Source organism: Pinus tabuliformis, chromosome 9, assembly GCF_031772625.1.
Source record: "Pinus tabuliformis cultivar Carrire ecotype Pingquan chromosome 9, CPIR1, whole genome shotgun sequence".
NCBI lineage: Eukaryota > Viridiplantae > Streptophyta > Pinopsida > Pinales > Pinaceae > Pinus > Pinus tabuliformis.
In genome coordinates this window covers 795,186,565-795,207,238 of record NC_142307.1, presented here as the reverse complement: position 1 = coordinate 795,207,238, position 20,674 = coordinate 795,186,565, and the positions used below count along the sequence as shown (strand labels likewise).

The 20,674-nt window shown below is 37.6% G+C and overlaps 1 protein-coding gene across 1 annotated transcript; it reads left to right on the top strand.

Annotated features, from left to right (window-relative positions):
• The first annotated feature begins 18,747 nt into the window (after nucleotides 1-18,747).
• Nucleotides 18,748-20,345, top strand: LOC149151140 (uncharacterized). The gene has a single exon (XM_089443334.1). It carries the CDS (start codon nucleotides 18,907-18,909, stop codon nucleotides 20,149-20,151), a length of 1,245 nt encoding a protein of 414 aa, XP_089299460.1. The 5' UTR covers nucleotides 18,748-18,906; the 3' UTR covers nucleotides 20,152-20,345.
• Nucleotides 20,346-20,674: the final 329 nt, after the last annotated feature.

Genomic DNA, 20,674 nt, shown 5'->3' with positions numbered 1-20,674 from the left:
AGGGTGGGGTGACCCTTGACATTCCCCTTTGTCACTCTTCACCTACCCTCATGACTCTTCAACTACAAGATGACTGTTACATTATACTATCGACACTTGTTCTTTTACTTTTACAAGATGTTACATTACAATCTGCACATGTACCCATGTGAGACAAAATAGGCTTGAGTAAGCCATGTAAGACATCACTAAGACTCGGATAGTTGTGGGAAGACCAACTCTTCGACATCCTTGCGATGATCATTGGTGGTAAACTGATGCCAATCTTGGTAGTTCGTGATTTTGTCTGTATTCTCTGTGGTGACATCCTTCTGGAAGCAAACTCTTGCCTCCGTTGCATCCGAGTACACTGATTTGGCTCCTCTATCCAACTCATCTGATAACATGTGCGTCATAGTATTGAGTGCAGCTGAACCAACAACATACTGATGCATAGTTTCTACGCTGATCTCCAAGTCTGTGTTGATGGTTATGCACATCAACTTGTCGAAGTACATGTCCAACTCCAGTTGGACTTGGTTCTTTGTCTTCACCTCGATGAGTGTGCCAATGGATGGGATCGCATGTGTGCACACAATGAAATCCATGCTCTTGAACACCCATGCATGTGATTGACAACACTGCTCGCCTTGTCTACTATGTGCCAACTGTTGGGATGGTCAAAAATCTGTATATGCATAGTTTCATCAATCTATGCATGTTGTGCCTATTGTTGTACTTGTTCCTGATGTGCTTCCTTCTCTCCTTTGCGCAACTCCTGTTCTTCCCTCAGTTGCTACTTCAACTCCTGCAACTCCTTCTCTGTTACCTCCATCCTCTATTTCTCTCTTTGCCTTTACGTGATCCTCCTATCATGCGGTCACCTCATAGCCTCAATCTCCAAAGCTGATTTCATCACGAGTGGATCTTCTTTGAACTTGCAGCTTTGCTTTGCCTCTATGCTGTCAACAACCTTGCTCTTTCCTCTGTTGTGCGCAAGTCTGCTACCCTATGCTACTGCTCACTGCGATGTCGTTGCCATTTCATATTGATATCATTTTCTATGAACAGCTTGGTGTCTTCATAGATAGGCAAGCTCATAGACACTTGCTCAATTGCATCCCCAATTGCACTCTCAATGGTTTCCTTTGACTCTGCTCTCTTGGAGGCCATTGCACCTGTACTACTGAGAGGCAGACGAACACCTGCGATACCTGGAGACATAGCAACACTCATGGCAAGCAGTCTGTCAGTTGAAAACCAAAACAAACATGAGGACTGACTTGCACCATACATGTGCAGCTAATTGTGAAGATTGCGTAATTTCCACCGGGAGGCTAGGAGACTGACTACCAAAACTGTGCAAGGCACAGTCTGGGCTGTCAGGAGGCTGACTGACTACTAGAACTGCACAATGCATAGTCCAACCTAGCTTACTGAGGACTAAAACTATTGAATTCACAGTTTCATTCAAAAAGGGCAAGAAAACCCAGCAAATTGCATTGCATAGTTTCTAGGGCCAGTTGGGCACTGCCTTCCAAAATTGCATAGAGCAAGCCTGGGGCTCAGTGCTGGCTAGTTTTGTACATTTTTTGGGAGGAAGGTAGAGATTTCATTCTCAGGGATGTGCATTGCTGGTTGGGCAAGGCAAGGTTCAGGCAAATGCAGCCCAGACCCACCGACAAGGGACTGAAAACATGAGAAGGTTTGAATGCATGGTGAGACTGAGTGTAAGCAAGAGTGAATGATCATGCATGCAAACAGTGAGTGCAAGATTCAGAAAATGGGAAAGCGAGCATGTGTGTGAAGTGAGTCATCGCAATGACGATCGTTAGTGCAGAAACAATGTCATGCATGCGACAGCAGTGAGATGTAATGAAAAACTGAAACAATGCTTCTATAAGCTAACATGCATCAAAACGACATAAAGTGTTCATTGAAACCAAGAAGACAACACTTACTCGAAGCGAAATACAAAAATCGACAGAAACACAACAAAAGACATGTAAAGCAGACTTACCTTGAAAAAGCTAAGTTGAATGTGCTGAAAATTCCTAGATGTGATGTGGGATGTTAGAGTTGCAAGATTGATGTGAGGAATGAGCTTTGTAGCGTCCAGAAAATGAGTTTTGATAAGATCGAGGTTATGACGCGCATGCCACAAATCTAGGAAAAAGTGACACTTGGTGGGAGGTTTCTAAAACGATCTTTACATGTAACATCCAGCTGCTAAAATTATATCCCTAAAATCTAGGGATGCTTTTTTCTTTTTGATTTTTGCCTTTTCGGGAAAAGCAGCCCATGCATGAAAATCAGGATTTCTCAGTCCTGGAGGGAACCGATCAACTTGAAAGCACATGCAGCAGTCTACAAGCCTGTGGATGAGATTTGCGCAGTTTCTGGGTTGCACACGACTAACTATCCTTCATGCACTATGCGATTTCTGGACTGAAGCCCTAGTTGTTCGTTAGAACTACGCAATTCCTGAGTTGAAGCCCAGTGTCACGCTGAACTACGCAATTTTCAAGGGGAAGGCTGCCTGGCTTAATTGTGCATTTCTGGAACCCAGTAGGCAGCCCAACAGGATTGCACAATTTCTGGAGGGAAGGCTTGTTCCCCTCTATAATTGCATAATTTTCAGGGGAAGCATCTCGGCCAAAAAATTTCCTAAGTCCAAAATGACAACCTGTGGTGAGAGGCAAACAAGTTGACATGCACACGCTGACAGGCCACTAAAACTCAGTTGAAGCCTATGTACTTTGGACAGTGCAAGACATGATGCTAAGGATGGTTGGTACAAAGGCTCCAAAACAAAGCTAAGGAAAAATTTTGGAGGGTGGTTGTAGCTGCTACAACACTTGGCGACACACTGGTAGAACTCCAGCTCTCTGAATGGACCTTGTTTCGTGAAAAGCAAGTCTAACACCTTTAGAAGTATTGTTCAGTTCTCTGATCATCTTGGTTCCCACACTAGCTTGATTGAAAGATGTAGCACCTTCCATGCTCTTGGTCGGTCAACACACATTTCAAGCCAAGTCAACATAGTTGTTTCGATTGGGGATGAGGGGTATATTGGTACACAAGCAATATGATAGTCAAAGTTTAAGTTTCATCTATGGTGTTGCTCCGCTTCCAGCAGGCCTGGATAGTACCTCGACGAAGTCATGCAACAACGCAAGCATCGCTCTGTTGCCAGCAAGCCTGGTTAGTAACCCGACAGAGTTAACCTATCTTCGCAGGAAGCCTTTCTTTTCTTTTGCCTTATTTGTTTTGCATTTTTTCAAATTTTTTCACATTTTCATTTTTTCATTTTTTTTTAAATTGTGCATAGCACTTATTCATTTCAGAAACGAAAGAGGGATCCTAACTTATTGATAGAAGAAGAGGTTGTTCCTTTAGAGAAGCATTTTGTATATGCCTTTGACATACTTGTTAATGTTTTCCCCCTTACCTTACTATACTTGAATGAGCTGACAATGGTTAACCCAAAAACAACCATCTAGAGTAGGTGATACTAGTTAGTGTGCAAGCATTGTATTTTCATCAAGGTTCACTTGGAAAAGAAAGTATTTTCCATTGGTGTATCATGAACTAAAGACAAAAAATTCTTCATACAGAGACTGGATGACAAATAACCAAGTATTGATAACTTCACAAGTCCTCTTGTACTTTACCCTGCTTCTTTCAAGAGTCGCACATGGTTCATGTGAAACTAACCTACGAACGTAAACAAGAAAACAAACAACTAAAGAGCGAAGAGAAGAAGAAAAATGTGAAAGAAAAGAGAGTAAGCAAACAAACATGCAAGAAAACAAACAAACAAACAAGAAAACAAACATGCATGCAAGCAAACCAACAAGAAGCAAACACTACTCCTACTCCTAAGCTAATGGTGCATGGGTCTGCTCATGTGAAGTGATACTTCCAATGCAACCACTAGCGCATTGGTTGACCCATGTTGGTGAAGAAGTGGTTCGTGAATAGCACAATCACGTGAACCAGCAAACATGAAGGATATAACGATGAAGACATACACACTTCGGGTTTAAATGCATCCATAACAAAGAAATGACTGAAAGCGCATGACATGCACTTTGTGGACTTGCCATGGTGTTGTGCTACACTGTGTGCAAATTTTAAGCATACACATTCTCTTAACTGTGACATGCAAGAAAACGTGAGAAAGGTAGACCACTTACATTGTGCAAGTGTGCTTGTTGTGTAAGATTCCTCCAATGCAAGAGCGATGGGATCATGTGATTTGAGTGGAGGAAGCGAAATCTAGGTGTTTGGTTGATCTTCAATGCAAAGTAGAGAGTGATGGGGAGCCTTGCATGTTTCAACAATTTCCTAATCAGAAGTGAAACAAACCTTAGAACAGCGAGGGCCTCACATAACCATCAACTCAGGCTGAAGTGCCTCGATAGCCTACGGGGTTTCAACTTTGTCGACAAGTAGATCATTGGAGACCAATGGCCTAGACATATTAACAACGAGTGAATCAACATCGTGATCAAATGAAGAAGTATAGAGATCACGACAGCCACGATCAGAAAATTTGGGATGTTCGTCGGCATCCTCATGATTTGATTAATCGTGTAGAGGGGTAGATGAGAAGAAAGGATGTTCACCCTCTGTGTTTTCAGAAATGATAGATGAAAGATTGGATGGATTTTCAGTGGAAGATGTGTGCTCTCCGGAATGTAATAATTGACTGATATCTGATGTGTCTTATGAACGATCAGAAGTAGAAACATCCGGAAATGTGTTTTCACAGGGGAAATCAATGGTGGAAGAATCACAAGGGATGTCAGGATAGAGCAGATAAGGCACGGGTGGAAGGGAGTCATCATTCAACGCTGGTTCTTCTTTAGATTCCTACACACACTCACCATGAATTATAGCACAGGTTGGTTGCACAACACCAACTCTGTCAACAACTTGATCCTCATTCACAACAAGTGTGGAGTTTGGAACAGAAGAACTAAAGATAGTATAATCCAGAGGATCAATAGAACATGGGGACGGAGGTTGAGGGAATGAATCCATGTGACAACCAGGAGACTTGCAAGCCAAATCTGTGTAGATATCAAGAACAGGTGGGGTGGGAGGATGTGACCATTCAACAAATGTGTGTGCATGTTCTCCCACATCACTCTGCGATGGTGGAGTTGTTCGATGAGGTGTAGGTAGACAGTCACTTGTGACAATGACTGTGCCTACGTGTGATTGCACATCTTCATCACCAAAGTGTGCTGAGCGGGGTTCAAATGATTTCAAGAATTGTGGATTTTCAGATATGTAAAGAAGATACTCAAATATTCCATCGAGAAATTCCCAATCAATTTCATCTTTGGGAAATTGGTATGCAAGATTATGAAAGCGCATGTAAAATTGTTCAATAGATTCATCAAGTGCTTTTCGTAATTTCAGAATTTCTTTCTTGAGTGCTTTATGGTCAAAGTGATTGAAATCACGGTCTATCTCTGCAACTAGATGAGAAAGAGAATGAATAGATTTTTCAGGCAACGTGGTACACCATTGCATTGGGTGCCCTCAAAGCGTGTATGTGAACAAAGCACAGGTCATGTAATCTTCAAATATTTCATGTCTCTCACATGATCCTGCAACACCAACTATGTGTCTGACCAAGGTTACTTAGCCTCCACCATCGTAATTTTTATGCGACAAGTTATTTCAAAGCTCTTCCGAGATTTCAAAGTCGTTTCCATAAGACATACACTCCTGAAGAGAAACTCTGAAGTTAGACATGATAGGTATGCAGATACTCAAAATGGATTGTGAGGACTCAGCTTGTCATATGGCCCTCCTTCTAGCACCAGAAATGTTGACGGTGTTGGACTCGCCAACATCTTAGGGGATCTCCCCAATAAGAAGTCCCAACTAGACCTCAGACCGTTTGGTGTAGGAGTCCCAGCAGTGGGGTAGTACAGTATCGCCTTGACCGCGTTGCACGCAGAGGTGAGTAAGATGTCCATCTTAGTAGCAAGGGTGTGACATGAGCAGAAAGTCAGGGAAGGTACATGAATGGGTCTAACACACGTAACAGGGGTATGAGTGTGCCCCTTAGAAACCTATGACAACACGCAGCTTGAAAGGGAACACATGAGAGAGATACATCACAAGCTGGAAAGAAGGTTAGCCAACAATCCAAAGTGATGGTTAAACCAACACCACATCTCGATAAGATTCATACAAACACATATAAAGAAATCCATACATACATGCGTAAACAACGAATACATATATCATAAGACTAACCAAGATAGTTGAAATACAATAATAACATATGCATGAAATGTGTTGGCTCTATTATATTAAGAAAGTGAAAGCTCCAATCATACATACAACTATGACCAACCACTAATCCCGACAATGGAACGTTACAGTCACTACCACCTGCTCCTCCAAAGAGATATACTAGCTCTACATTGTGGAGAAGCTAAGGCTCGTTACAATACACTCCAAGATTTCTCTAAGATACACCTATAGGAAGCTTGGCTCCCAAAATCATTTACAATGAGTTATGAGGTTTTATAAATAGCAAAGGGTGGGGTGACCCTTGACATTCCCCTTTGTGACTCTTCACCTACCTTCATGACTCTTCAACTACTACATGACTGCGACATTCTACTATCGACACTTGTTTTTTCGCTTTTACAATATGTTACATTACAATCTGCACACGTACCCATGTGAGACAAAATAGGCTTTAGCAAGCCATGCGACATCACTAAGACTTGGATAGCTATGGGAAGACCAACTCTTCAACATCCTTGCAATGATTGACGATGGTGAATCAATGCCAAGCTTGGTAGTCTATGATGGTGTTCATGTACTCTATGGTGACATCCTTCTGGAAGTGAACTCTTGCCTTCATTGCATCCAGGTACACTGATTTGGCTCCTCTATCTAACTCATCTGATAACATGCACATCATAGTCTTGAGTGCAGTCGGACCAGCAACATATTGATGTATAGTGTCTGCGTTGATCTCCAAGTCTGTGTTGGTGCCTATGCACATCAACTCATCGAAGTACATGTCCAACTCTAGTTGGACTTGGTTCTTTGTCTTTTCCTCAGTGAATGTGCCAATGGATGGGATGTCATGCGTGCACACAATGACATCCATGCTCTTGAATACCTGTGCATGTGATCGACAACACTACTCACCCTATCTGCTTTGTGCCAACTACTATGATGGCCTATAACCTGTATGGGCACAGCTTCATCAATCTATGCATGTTTCACCTCCTGTTGTACTTTTTCATGTTGTGCTTCCTTCTCTCCTCTATGCAACTCCTGTTCTTCCCTGACTTGCCGCTTCAACTCCTACAACTCCTTTTCTATTTCCTCCATTCTCTGTTTCTCTCTTTTCCTTTGTGCGATCGTCCTGTTGCCTCATAGCCTCAATCTCCAAAGTTTCTTTCATCACGAGTGGATATGCTCTGAACTTGTAGCTTTGCTCCACCTCTACACTCAACAACCTTCCTCTTTCCTTTGTCGCATGCAGGTCTGCTACCCTCTGCTTCTGCTGATGGTGTTTCTCGATGCGATGCCACTTCCATTTCATCTTGATATCCTTTTCTATGAACAACTTGGTGTCTTCATAGATAGACAAGCTCATAGACACTTGCTCAATTGCATCCCTAGTTGCGCTCTCAACAGTGTCCTTTGACTCTGCTCTCCTGGAGGCCATTGTACTAGTGCTGCTGTGAGGCAGATGAACACCTGTGATACCTAGAGACGTAGCAACACTCATGGAAAGCAATTTGTTAGTTGAAAACCAAAACAAACTTAAGGACTGACTTGTCACATACCTGTGGGACTGATTGTGAAGATTGTGCAATTTCCACCAGGAGGTTGGGAGACTAACAGCCAAAACTGCGCAAGGCATAGTCCGGGCTATCAAGATGCTAGCTGACTACTGAAATTGCGCAATTCACAGTATATCATGGCTTATTGAGGAATGGAACTGCACAATGTGCAGTTTCAGTCAGCAAGGGAATGCAAACCTAGCAAACTGCATTGCATAGTTTCTAGGGCCAGTTGGGCACTGCCTTCCAGAATTGCGTAGAGCAAGCCTCGGGGTTAGTGCTGGCCCGTTTTGTGCATTTTCTGGGAGGAAGGCAGAGCCTTCATTCTCAGGGATGCGCATTGCTGGTTGGGCAAGGCAAGGTCTGGGAAAAGGTAGCCTAGACCCACTGACAGGTGACTAAAAACATGAGAAGGTTTGAATGCATGGCGAGATTGAGTGTAAGCAAGAGTGAATGATCATTCATGCAAACAGTGAGTGAAAGATTCAGAAAATGGGAAAGTGAGCATGTGTGTGAAGCAAGTCGCCGCAATGACGATCGTTAGTGCAGAAACAATGTCATGCATGCGAAGACAGTGAGATGCAATGAAAAAATAAAATAATGCTTCTATAAGCTAACATGCATCACAACGACAAAAAACGTTTATCGAAACCAAGCAGGCAACACTTACACGAAGCGAAATGAAAAAAGCGACAGAAACGCAACAAAAGACATGTAAAGCAGACCTACCCTTAAAAAAGATGAGTTGAATGTGCCAAAGACTCCTAGATGTGATGTGGGATGTTAGAGATGCAAAATCAATGTGAGGAATGAGCTCTGCAGTGTCCGACAAATGCGTTTTGATAAGATCAAGGTTATGATGCGCATGCCACAAATCTAGGAAAAAGTGACACTTGGTGGGAGGTTTCTAAAACGATCTTTACATGTACCTCTAACTGCTAAAAATAGATCCCTAAAATCTAGGGATGATTTTTGCTTTTTTTCTTTTATCCTTTTTAGGAAAATAAGCCCATGCATGCAAATCAGGATTGCTCAGACTTGGAGGGAACCAGTCAACCTGAAAGCACATGCAACAGTTTGCAAGCCTGTGGATGAGATTGGCATAGTTTCTAGGCTGAGAAAGAATAACTCTCCCTCATGCACTTCACAATTTCTGGACTGAATCCCTTACTGTCAGTTAGAACTGCACAATTCCTGAGTTGAAGCCCAGTGTCGGGCTGCACTGTGCAATTTTCAAGGGGAAGGCTGCTTGGCTGAACTACGCATTTCTAGAGCCTAGTAGGATTGCACAATTTCTAGAGGGAAGGATGGTTCCCCTCTAGAATTGTGCAATTTTTAAGGGGAGCATCTAAGCCAGAAAATTGCCTAAGTATGCAATGACAGCCTGTGGTGAGAGGCAAACAACTTGACATGCATAGGCTGGCAGGCCACTGAAACTTAGCTGAAGCCTTTGTACTTTATATGGTGCAAGACATGATGCTAAGGATGGTTGGTTAGGAGGATCCAAAATGAAGCTAAGGCAAAATTTTGGAGGGTGGTTGTAGCCGCTACAACAATATCATTAAGATGATACCATTTTATCAAGCTTTGTATATTACTTGGCTTATATAGGTTTAAGAATGTGAGCAAGTTGAAACCTCATGGGAGGGGTGCTCCTAGGGGTTAGAAAGTATGGAGGGTGGGAACGTTTTATAGAAAACACCCTAGGGAGAATTCTTATTGAAAATAATAGAAGGAGAATCCAAAATCCAGGTGACAACATCCCACAATCCTGTCACATTTCACAATCTCACGCGTTAGGAGATATTTCTCCTTTCTAACACATTCACATATCTTCACGTCATTTATCCATTCAATTCAACATAACTTCTGTCCCAAATCCAAGCTCTTCCCTAATAAAAATAAATTAAAATACACAAGCTAATAGAAGTTTGTAGTTTGTTATTAATAGTAAAGATCTTAAAAAGAAATACCATCGTTTCTAATTTAACATATACATGTGATGTCTATATGCACGCATTAGACACTTTAACATATTGTACAAGCTAAGAGTCTGTGTCATACGATATGATGGCAGATGCACCCCTATAAATGAGGATTTAGTTAAGAAGGTTTGATTCAACAAACATTTATTAACGTACAAAACACAAACACCTATTCAAGATGGCATTAACAATAATACCTCTCTAGTTGTTAGAATATTTGTATTTACCTTTCCATTTCGCACATAAACAACTTGTTGCAGGTTTAGTTGTATGTTGAATGCAATGACTAAACATATATTTTGTGTAGTTGCTCTATCAAGATTTGTAGAATAAGTATTATATGATTTTATGCTAAAAAAAAATCATGAGTAGTGATAGACACCATTATATGATAGTTCGTGGACCTAGAACTTGTAGTGCAGGGTGCTCAGAGACAAAAGCAAAAAAAAACAAAAATTGTAGATAGTTAAGACTCAATAAAATGCAAACATCTCAATGAACTCACCCTAACACATGTCGGTCACCATCATACGTTGCTTACAAAATGAAGCCCAAAATTTGTACACGGCCTCCTCCAAAGAAGTGATCAATTTTTTTGTAAACCTTCCCAAACCAAAAACCAAAGAAGGAACATAATTTTGGATATAATATATATGAGTATGAAATCATGCATATCTCATATTTTGAATTTAACGGCATGTGCACATAATATTTGTATCATTCAATAGGTGAGAACTAGTGAGATTTTATCAAACCCTTTCTTGTTAAAAATCGTATAAAATATATAATGTATCAATAATGACATTATATTGCAGGGTTACAAGGAATTGCAATGTGTCTTACGCTTATCAATGGTAGCAAACCCAAATTAAAACACTAAGATATCTTAGCATTTTTACTACTTGAGGATGGTTGAAAAAAATATATTTACCACAATGTATTGTAGGTCATTGCGATAAGGTTCTTCTATATCAAATTTGCATATTCCTCTTTTTGTTCTTGCAATATTCAATGGCTATCCCATGCGGGCTTCACTGGGGAGCAATACCATACCACATGGGTTCATATTGGGGGATATTTATTAAGGGAAAAATGGCATAATATATTGGGGTATATATAGAGGGTAAAGGGTTTTTATATTGACAGTTCTAAGAAATGGAGTTCAAAGTTAATGAAAAAATATAAATGGGTGTAAAAAATGTTAACGAAAAAAATAATAATATATCAATATGTTCTTATTTTCAATAAGATGTTCCCATGCATGTGATAGGTAAGAGGTTCATTGAGTGAAGCCCCCGTGGGCTATCCACCCATCCACTCAGAGGGATCACCTAAAGAAAAATTCTTCAAACTGTCAATCAATATAGAAGATACTATGTGTGCAGATAGAAGACACCTTGACATGATGATAACCGGATGATAGTAATGAATCACAGGGAGAAACCACAGAAGCTCACCGCCATGGTTGGATGCTGGTCGTTATTGTCCATCGTCGTTGATTGTTTGTCCCTCAGAGAAGCCACCTGTGTGTTATCCATGCACCACTTGTTGGAAAGGCAGAGGAAAGGCACAAAATACCACAAAATTCACACACAATCACACGAGTTGTGAATCTTCAATTGATCAACCAAAATGTGATGATTACAATGAACCCAGTGAGGGGTATTTAAAATTTTTCATCTAATAACTCACCCAAAATAACTTCACATGCACACACACACTCTAAATTCAACTTTTCCCAAAAGATGACTTACCTCGAACTTGCTTGACTTGATTCAGTTAACTGACTCTCCAAATTTATCCAACTCATGCATGTAGGAGTAATTACAATTTCCAACACCCCCCATTAATTACGACTGTATGACTCAACATAACTCAAACATGACTCAACTATGCTTGATAGGCTTAGAATAGAAATTGACTGAAATCATCACTCAAACATGTCTACTAGTCTATGTCTCAACTAGGCTTTCATGAATCAAAACTTTTACAATTTTGCATTTTCTTTTTCTCTTCTGCGAAATTATATATCCTCGAAATTGCTTCATTCTCTGTTGTGCATTCTTGCCATAGGCTCCATATTTCTTTACTTGTTTTTGTTGCAATGTTTCTTTGGCTTGTCTTGAATTTGATTTGAGTCAGTATTCTACAGCTTCCTCTTCAAGGATTCATTCAACTATTGACTATTGCCACAACTCTTCATCTTCAAACTTCCTTCTTCCCTCTACTACGTGTGCTTCATAATCATGTCTTTCTTTCTGCCATATTTCTTGATAGCAGAATCTTATCTCTTCTTGACTACATTGCTGAAAATTTGTTTTAATGCATTCATCTTTGTCTTCAGAAACATCCATGTCCTTCCCTGCATCATGTTCTTCATATTATCTTTTATTTGGACTGATATCATGTTTACCTACACACTCAAAATCAATGTTAAAAACATCATCATTACAATGTTAAAAACATCATCATTATGTTTTTTAGTGAGAGCTTCCGGCTCTACCTCCTCCTTCTTTACCTTCTCTTATTTTGTAATTGCATCATAATTTTCATTTTCCACCTTTTTACCAACCTCTGCTAATGCAAACATATTGTCGTCCACTTGGATTCCAAACACAAATGGGCTTCTCTCACCAAATAACAACATATCAATATGTTCTTTCTGTTGCATCATGTGCAACCACTCATCACTAGTGGTTCTTCATCAAATTTAGCATCAATAATTCCAATTGTTAGACCCACCAAACCACTTGTTGCTCTATTGATAGCTTTATCTATGCCAAACTCAATTGTTGCTTGTTCACACACTACTTCATGAGCAGTTCCAACTGCGTCATACCCTGCTTCTACAATGGCAGCTTCAACCTTCAATTTTTCATCAAACATGGCGCTTACCATATTTCCATGATTGCTCCGTGTTTCACAAATATTATTACCATAATGGTCATCTACCCTATGGTAGGTTATATGAGCATGCAGGTGCTCATTGATAATTCCAAACCCATCAGCTGCAACTGGATTCATCAATTCACATCTCACTTTGCAATCATCATCCACATGTTTTTCGTCACAGAGAGATTCACCATCATCTGCACCATCCACATTACAATAAAGACCTTGATAATTTATATGCTCTTGCTTTGTTTCACACAAAGACTTTAAAACGATTGACAAACTTTCGGCTCTCTTATTACTCACGCACGCTGTGGCTCCAGACTCTCTGGCCCTTTGGCTTTTCGTCAGATCGCATACTAATTGGTTGGAAAAGCACAAAATATCACATCGGATACTAACTGGTTGTAATTTTTTCAGCCCGGATTTAAGAGGATGAGGAGGAATTGTTATTCTTTCAATCTGGACTTAAATCCTATCACGAACTTGTCCCTCACTTAATAAGTGATTGAGAAATGAGATGAAAAATATATATATTTACTGTAACATAAAAATATACATCCAGGTATGTTTTTATATATTTAATGCTGGAAGCATACGTGCATATGAAATGGAAATGATAACACGCCCTTATCATATGGACTGGAATTGCTAACACGCCATTCTTTTTTATAAATGTTTTTGTGTGTATATCCAAATATAAGTTAAGTAGTTTTTTATATATTTAATTATGTTATTTTTTTAAAGATGATGTTAATAATTTTCTTATATATCTCACAATATTAATATTTTTAAAAATATTAATAATTTTAATAAATAATTTAAAATAGTTATTCTAATTAAATTATTATATCTAAAAAATATATTATAATTTTAAAAACATAAATAATGCGAACATTTAAGACAATCGGAACCAAATTAAGAGAATCTTATAACGTTTTATAAACAATAAATTTAAATTAAATACAATACTTTTTGCTTCACTGTTTATGATGTTTATGTTTTTTAAATCTATAAAATAGAATTCCAAAAGTCAATTAATTATTTAAAAAGTAAACTTTATTTAAATTAATTTTTCTTTTCTGTATTTACATGGTCGGATTGATATTGTGGTGGGTCACTTGTGTTTAAATTTATCTAGATGCAATATATATATATATATATATTTTTCATGATCACGCCTCATACTTCAGGAGATGAGGTACTAAACACCACACCATACATACGATCCCTAGAGGAATCTATTACTTCAATTATGTAAAAATAAAAGTTTAATATTATTATTATAAGTTTAAATATTTTTTATTTTTTTTAATAGCAAAATGTAAATTAGAGATTCTAAATTGGTTTTATTTATTTAGAAATAAATTAGTATTTTTAATTGTTTTCGTAGCAATAAATTCTTTGCTTATAAAATAATATTATAGAAATAAACGAGTAATCAAATTAATAGTATTCGTAATAATAAATTTATTGTTGAGTTGAGGATTCTGTAATCTATATCAAGTTTATGAGAAAAAATTTCGGCGTAAATCATATGATCTTACATTTGTCCACGCCTTACGAACCAACCAATGTGGTTCATTGTCAGGACAAGTTGAAGGATCAAATCTACGCTAAAAGTTAAATAGTTCGAGCAGGACCTCCAAAGGCTATATTTGACCAGTCAACGGCTAAATTGACCAACTAACGGCTAATCTTGACTTGGAAATGGCTAGCAAGATAGGACCAAGGGAAAGGAGAACAACTTCATTAAAAATTAAAATATTTATCATTTATAAAATAATAAATGTAATAGTAAACGAGTGATTGATATATATAATTTTATAAATTATAATGTGGTTAATTAAAAATATCTTTTAAAAATATAATTTTAATAAAAAATAGTTTATATATATGTATGTGTGTGTGGGGGTGGGTTGTATTTAGGGTGGTTGGAAGATAATAATAAGATTCAATCAACTTAAATTCCATTCTTACTAAATAATATTATGGATTAAGTATTGTGGTTTTTCACAGTGAATATAATAATATTATTAATGCAATTAAATATCTAAAAAATAATATCTAATATTATGGATGTTTACAACATCAATAATATATATATATAATTGTATATTATTTATTTATATATAAAATTGTATATTATTTATTTGCTTTTAAAGTATGCTTTTTTTAATATAAAAAATAAATTTTCTTATTTTAAAATTATATTATATAATTTTTTTATCAATAATGGTCACAAGAAAAATATTAAAAATTAGTATAAAATATTAAAATTTAGTTCTTTAATTTTATGATATATTAAAATTTTTCTTTTGTGTTATTTTATTGGTGGAGAAAATTGAAGTTTTATAGAACAAAAATTTATTACTCATAAAAAATAAAAATAAAAAATATTTTTATAATTATTTTTTCTACTTGAAATTAGTAACCATATGATTTTCTTTTTACATAATTATATATAATGTCAATTCTCATGGGGAATGGTCATGATACCGGACTTGGCATTGATGTAAGAGTTTGCAATAATCAGCGATGTCCTTCCTAATATTAAAAGATATATTTCGAAGACGTGGGTTGTCAAACTAATAATTCAGTGGAATATTTCCACAAATATACCAAGGTCATTAGATCTTTCAAAATTCCCTCTGTTTTAATAGTTGATTTATTAGCAAGTTGTAACATTGCAGGCATTTTCCTAAGACTAGAAAGTCCTAGGGTTTCTATCATCTCATGAGGCATAACATTGATGGAGACCCTGAAGTAAATCAATGTGTTTTGGTTAAGGGATGGTTCATTTGCACATTGACTACCAAGCTCCGAGGGTCTAAATATTTCACCATGAGAACTCCCACCATCATTAGGTTTGATAGCTTTCCCATGGCATGAACAATTTGAGGATACTATCTTTTTCTACAAGGTTTCATTAGACACAATTCCATTACCTCTTTCAAGTAGACATAGGCGCATTATTTATTTCTTGGAGTAGTAGTACATGGAGACACACATTTTTTTATCTCGCCTAAAATATCCAACTCGCACTGGGTAATTGATTTTTCATGGTCTAATATCTTTTAATAAGGAGGAACCAATGGTCCCTGGTGGACTAGGTCTATTTTTGAGGTATTTAAAGATTGAACCAATTTTGATTCTTTAATTGGAACTTCCTCATTAAGATGTTCAATATGCATAGGAGGATGTTCTTAGGTTAAAGTCTCCCCTAATATTAAGTGAATGTCATGGCGGTTTAGGGAAGAGATACAGTAACTTGGCTAACTGGTATAAGTTGAAATCCTAGCAACCTAGGTTGGTTAGGATGCTTTATCATTATTAGGGTTAGGAATGAGTTTTGCATGTAGTTTTGGTTGGGGAGGGACTAATGTAGATGGTTGCATTTATGGATAAGGCAGAAGTTGCATGGATGGTTGTATTATGACCTATTGAGGGCCTCCAAAAGAGGGATTTATCCACCCTTGTTTCCAAACATGATTAAGAGGTAGAGGAGCAATCCATGGCTGGGAAATCAAGCACTATCTAGGAGAAGGATATTATATAGAAGGTTTAATCCATTATGAATTAGAATATTAAGATTGGCCATAGACCATACCTTGAGGCTTTGATTGCCACAGTCAATATTGAGAGATGAAACATAATTGTTCATGCTTCTTAGATTCTTGGTAGAAACACTTTAGTCCTAGTAGGCATGGACACTTGCTAGTAGCATGGACCTCACCACATATCATGCATGTTTGAATATATTCCAATGGATACTCCTTCAATGGGTGCTTCCTTCTACACTTTGGAGAGAAAATCGCTAAGCCAATTCTACTTCACCATTCCTCTTGTTGATGTGCAACATATCTAATTGGTATCTTAATGAACTAAGGATATCAGTTTTAAAATCTTCCAGCATATTCCCATTTCTTTTTCACGTAACCCCCCTTCTAGCAGCCTTTCCAACTCTTGTTAGCACATCTCTAGATCCTCTACTAGCTTTTGAAGTGCCCCTAGAATATCTTCAACATAGTTCATTAATGGAATCATAAGGTTGTTGAGAGACATGTCCTCCTCCCATAAAGTTGATGATTTCAATGCAATCACCTTGAATTCCTCTTAATAACAAGACATGTAGTGTCTTAGGAGCCATGTTTTCATGCCTTTATCTACGAAGATTATATTTGAGCCTTTCGACATAATATTCAATATTTTTGTTATCATTATGTGTCATCTTGAAGACTTCCTCCCTTATTTCTTTATCATAGTAGTAATCATAGTACTTTTCTAGGAATTTATGCTTAATTTAACTCCAAGTGTAGATGTTGAACTTGCCAAGACCCATGATCTAGCATAAAATAGTATTCTTGAGTGTGATAGGAAATAGTTTCAGCTTCTAAGCATATATCACATGATCATAACTCCTACATAGTACATCAAATTATATGAAGAGGAATATGCTTGGGTATTACTTGGATAAACAGTAAAAGTTTAACAAATAAGGTGATTTAGGAGAGTCGGGAAAATAAGCTCTTTAGAGTGGAATTATTCATTGACTATATCTCCAAGAAACAAAGTTTCCATTGGTGGAGAGGATGAAGCTTTTGTAACTTTGAACTCTTGGCAAGAAATTTCAAGTTTCATTTTAGCAAGATAACCACCTAAATTGTTACTTTTGGGTGGGGTGCGGTGGGGTGGGGCAAAGGGTGGTTTGGTAAATATACCATTTTGATCTAAAACTATAGGCATGAAAATTTAAAGGTGTATTCTCTCTAAAAAATTACATCAACTAAAAAAAATCTCAACTAATAATCAAAATCAAACAAAAATCAAGCAACAACAATGATGTAAAAAATGATAATATTTTTAATCACCTTTATAATTGCTCATAAACAAAAAACAAATTGTGCATTTAAATATCAATAATGGTTCATATAAAAGTTGTGAACTATTATACACAATCTATGCTAGTACAAACTATTGTTGTAATATTCTAATTGAATGTCTTAAAGAAAGATATAAAGATGCTTTCATAAGTCACCATAAAAAAAATCCGCACCACACTTTCAATCAAAACCACTCTTGGAATAAAGTAAAGAGCACACTTGCAAGAAATTTTATTTATATATATATATATATATATATATAAATAACTTTATTAAAATAATAATATATTATTACTATTGCCATTTTAATAAAATGCAATATTATTTTTTCAATAAAATATATTATATTAACATATATATTATTAGGTAAGAGGCTTAGTTTAGTTAGTCAGTCCGTCGTTATTAGGAGGTCACGGACACTATTAAGGTTAAATTTTGTGGTTGAGTGGACAAGAGTCCACAAAAAGTGATCTGTCTAGTTTTTTTGTCATATGCTTTTATATATATATATATATAAAAGACTAATATTTATTTATATTTCTGCATCTTTATGATTGATTTTATGATTGATATTATATAGGATGATAATGTAATATATATCGGAGACTTGTTCTGATTTTACAGTTTGTTTTAGTCATATTTTATTTGAATTCAATATATTTTGATACATCTACAAAATATAACTTCTTCAAAAAAATTATTATTATTTAAAAATATATTAAATATATATTTATTAATAAATACCAAATACATTACCATCATGAATATGATTTTTGAAGAAAAAACCTATCATGAATACAAAGGCCACATAGAGATGTTTGGAAAGGGCATAAATCTACATCAACGATGTACAAAGTCCACATAGAGATGTTTGGAAAGGGCATAAATCTACATCAACGATGCGTAGCCATTTTGTCTGCGTAAACATTCTGCCAACTTTAGAAAGAAAGTCAATGGATCTAATATCATCGATGAGGTAACAATGAATGCTGTGTGATCAACTTATTCGCCGAGTATGCTTGCACACCACGACACGATAAGCAGGGACCTGCGTTCTGTAGATTTAAATTGTCACGCACGTGGAGGATTTTGAGAGAGTTTAATTTGAGGAATTCAGATTATATTAGTTGGGACAGGGAGGTAAATGACGACTGATTGGAATGGATCTCAGTTCGAGAAGAGAGCCAGAAGAAACAAAAATATGGAATGAGTCAGATTGGCCTTCCGCCTTCAGAGTAAACAGCAAGAAGCTGGAAGAGGAAGCAACAGATATGGCTATAATTCGCATTGGCCCTAGCAGTCTGTGCATGAAAACGAAAAAGCAGGAAGATGTTGAAATCCCACTTCCAGCTAATTTCTTCTTCTCTGCTACTTTTACTGCCACTGGTTGTCATTCTCCAATACTTTCTAGCCTTCCATGCCTCTCTCACCTCAATTCCCAAATTTTATATGCACAATCATGTCTCCTCTGTAACCCTAAACATAGAACCCAACGCCTCCCGAGAAGAGATTCGACATGACCTTCAACTATCTGTCAATGGCAGCTCAGTGTCGAAACCCGTAAGGAATGTCCCCAGTTTAGAGCACGCACCGCTTCACATGAACCGGCAGGGGAGAATCAAGTGGTTCAGGGATAGCCTCCCAAGCTTCCAAATCCTTCACTCGGATTCGGTCTCGGCTCAATTCTCGGCCAAAGTTGACGTCTTCTTCAAGCCCTGCAAGCTCCGCTTCTTCATCACGTGGATATCGGAGCTCGAATCCTTCGGCTATCGGGAGAAGGTATCCATGGAGAGCGTGTTCAAGTGGAATCCATCGTGCTGCCTGCTCGTCATCTCCCGCACTATGGACTCGGCGGCGGGAGAGGAGATTCTTCGACCTTTTAGAAGCCGAGGGTTTCGTGTCATGGCGGCGGCGCCCGATCTCCGCTACCTCTTCAAGAATACCCCGGCGGAGCAATGGCTGAGAAAGGTTGAGAACGGTGATATCGATCCCGGGAAAGTCCCGTTCGCCCAGAATCTGTCCAACATCCTCCGCCTCGCCATTCTTTACAAGTACGGCGGCGTCTACATCGACACGGACATGATACTTCTGAGAAGCTTCTCCGACCTAAAAAACGCCATCGGAGCGCAGAGCGCAGATACCCAAAGTGGGCAGTGGAATCGGCTGAATAATGCAGTTTTGGCGTTCGATAAAGAGCATCCTCTGCTGTTGAAGTTCATAAAGGAGTTTGTGCTCACGTTCGACGGTAACAGATGGGGGCACAATGGTCCTTACCTCGTCAGTCGAGTTGTCACCCGTCTTGCCAAACGGACTCGCCATGACTTCAAAATCATGGCACCCATTGCATTTTATCCGGTGGATTGGCTTCACATTTCCAGTTATTTTATGAGTCCCAGTGACAAGGAACATGTAAAGTGGAGAAACACGAAGATTATTCAGTTGGAGAAGGAAACTTATGCTATTCATTTGTGGAACAAGCAGAGCAGAGGGCTAAACATGGAGGAAGGGAGCATTATGCATCATATCTTCAGTAACAACTGTATTTTCTGCCTTTCTGTGGCAGGAGTCGCGTGAGGGGAAAAGGGAAGGGAAGGTGCTATTCTCCTCCTGTACAGTCTACTGTGTATTATAGTATTATGGATTGCATGAAAGTTTGATCATAAGATTATTATTTTTTTTTCCCTTTATCTCAAAATCAGGGAAATCAGGGATACGGACCAACTCCTATTGTACACAGACTATTTTATTTCAACGTGGAAAAAATATAAAAACAAGAGCAGCATGGTGGCATGCTATTGTCTTTAGCATGAGTACAGACTATTTTATGTCAACTATTTATTTAAATAGATGGCAAAAATATAAAAACAAGAAGAGCAGTATGGTGGCATGCTATTGTTTTTAGCATGAATGAAAACTAAATGAAAACCTTGTATATAGCTTTTCGTTTATTTAGTTGAAAGGATAGGTTTACTTATTTAACAAAAAAATATCTTATAATACTATAAATTTTAGTAATAAAGTTGCAAAATATTTACTATATTGGTCATAAACCAACAATAATAATAAAGTTGCAAAATATTAAGGACAATAAGGAAAA

What these genes read in the sequence shown, in the direction of transcription:
- LOC149151140 (XM_089443334.1), top strand. Translation starts at nt 18,907, where the DNA reads ATGTTGAAATCCCACTTCCAGCTAATTTCTTCTTCTCTGCTACTTTTA.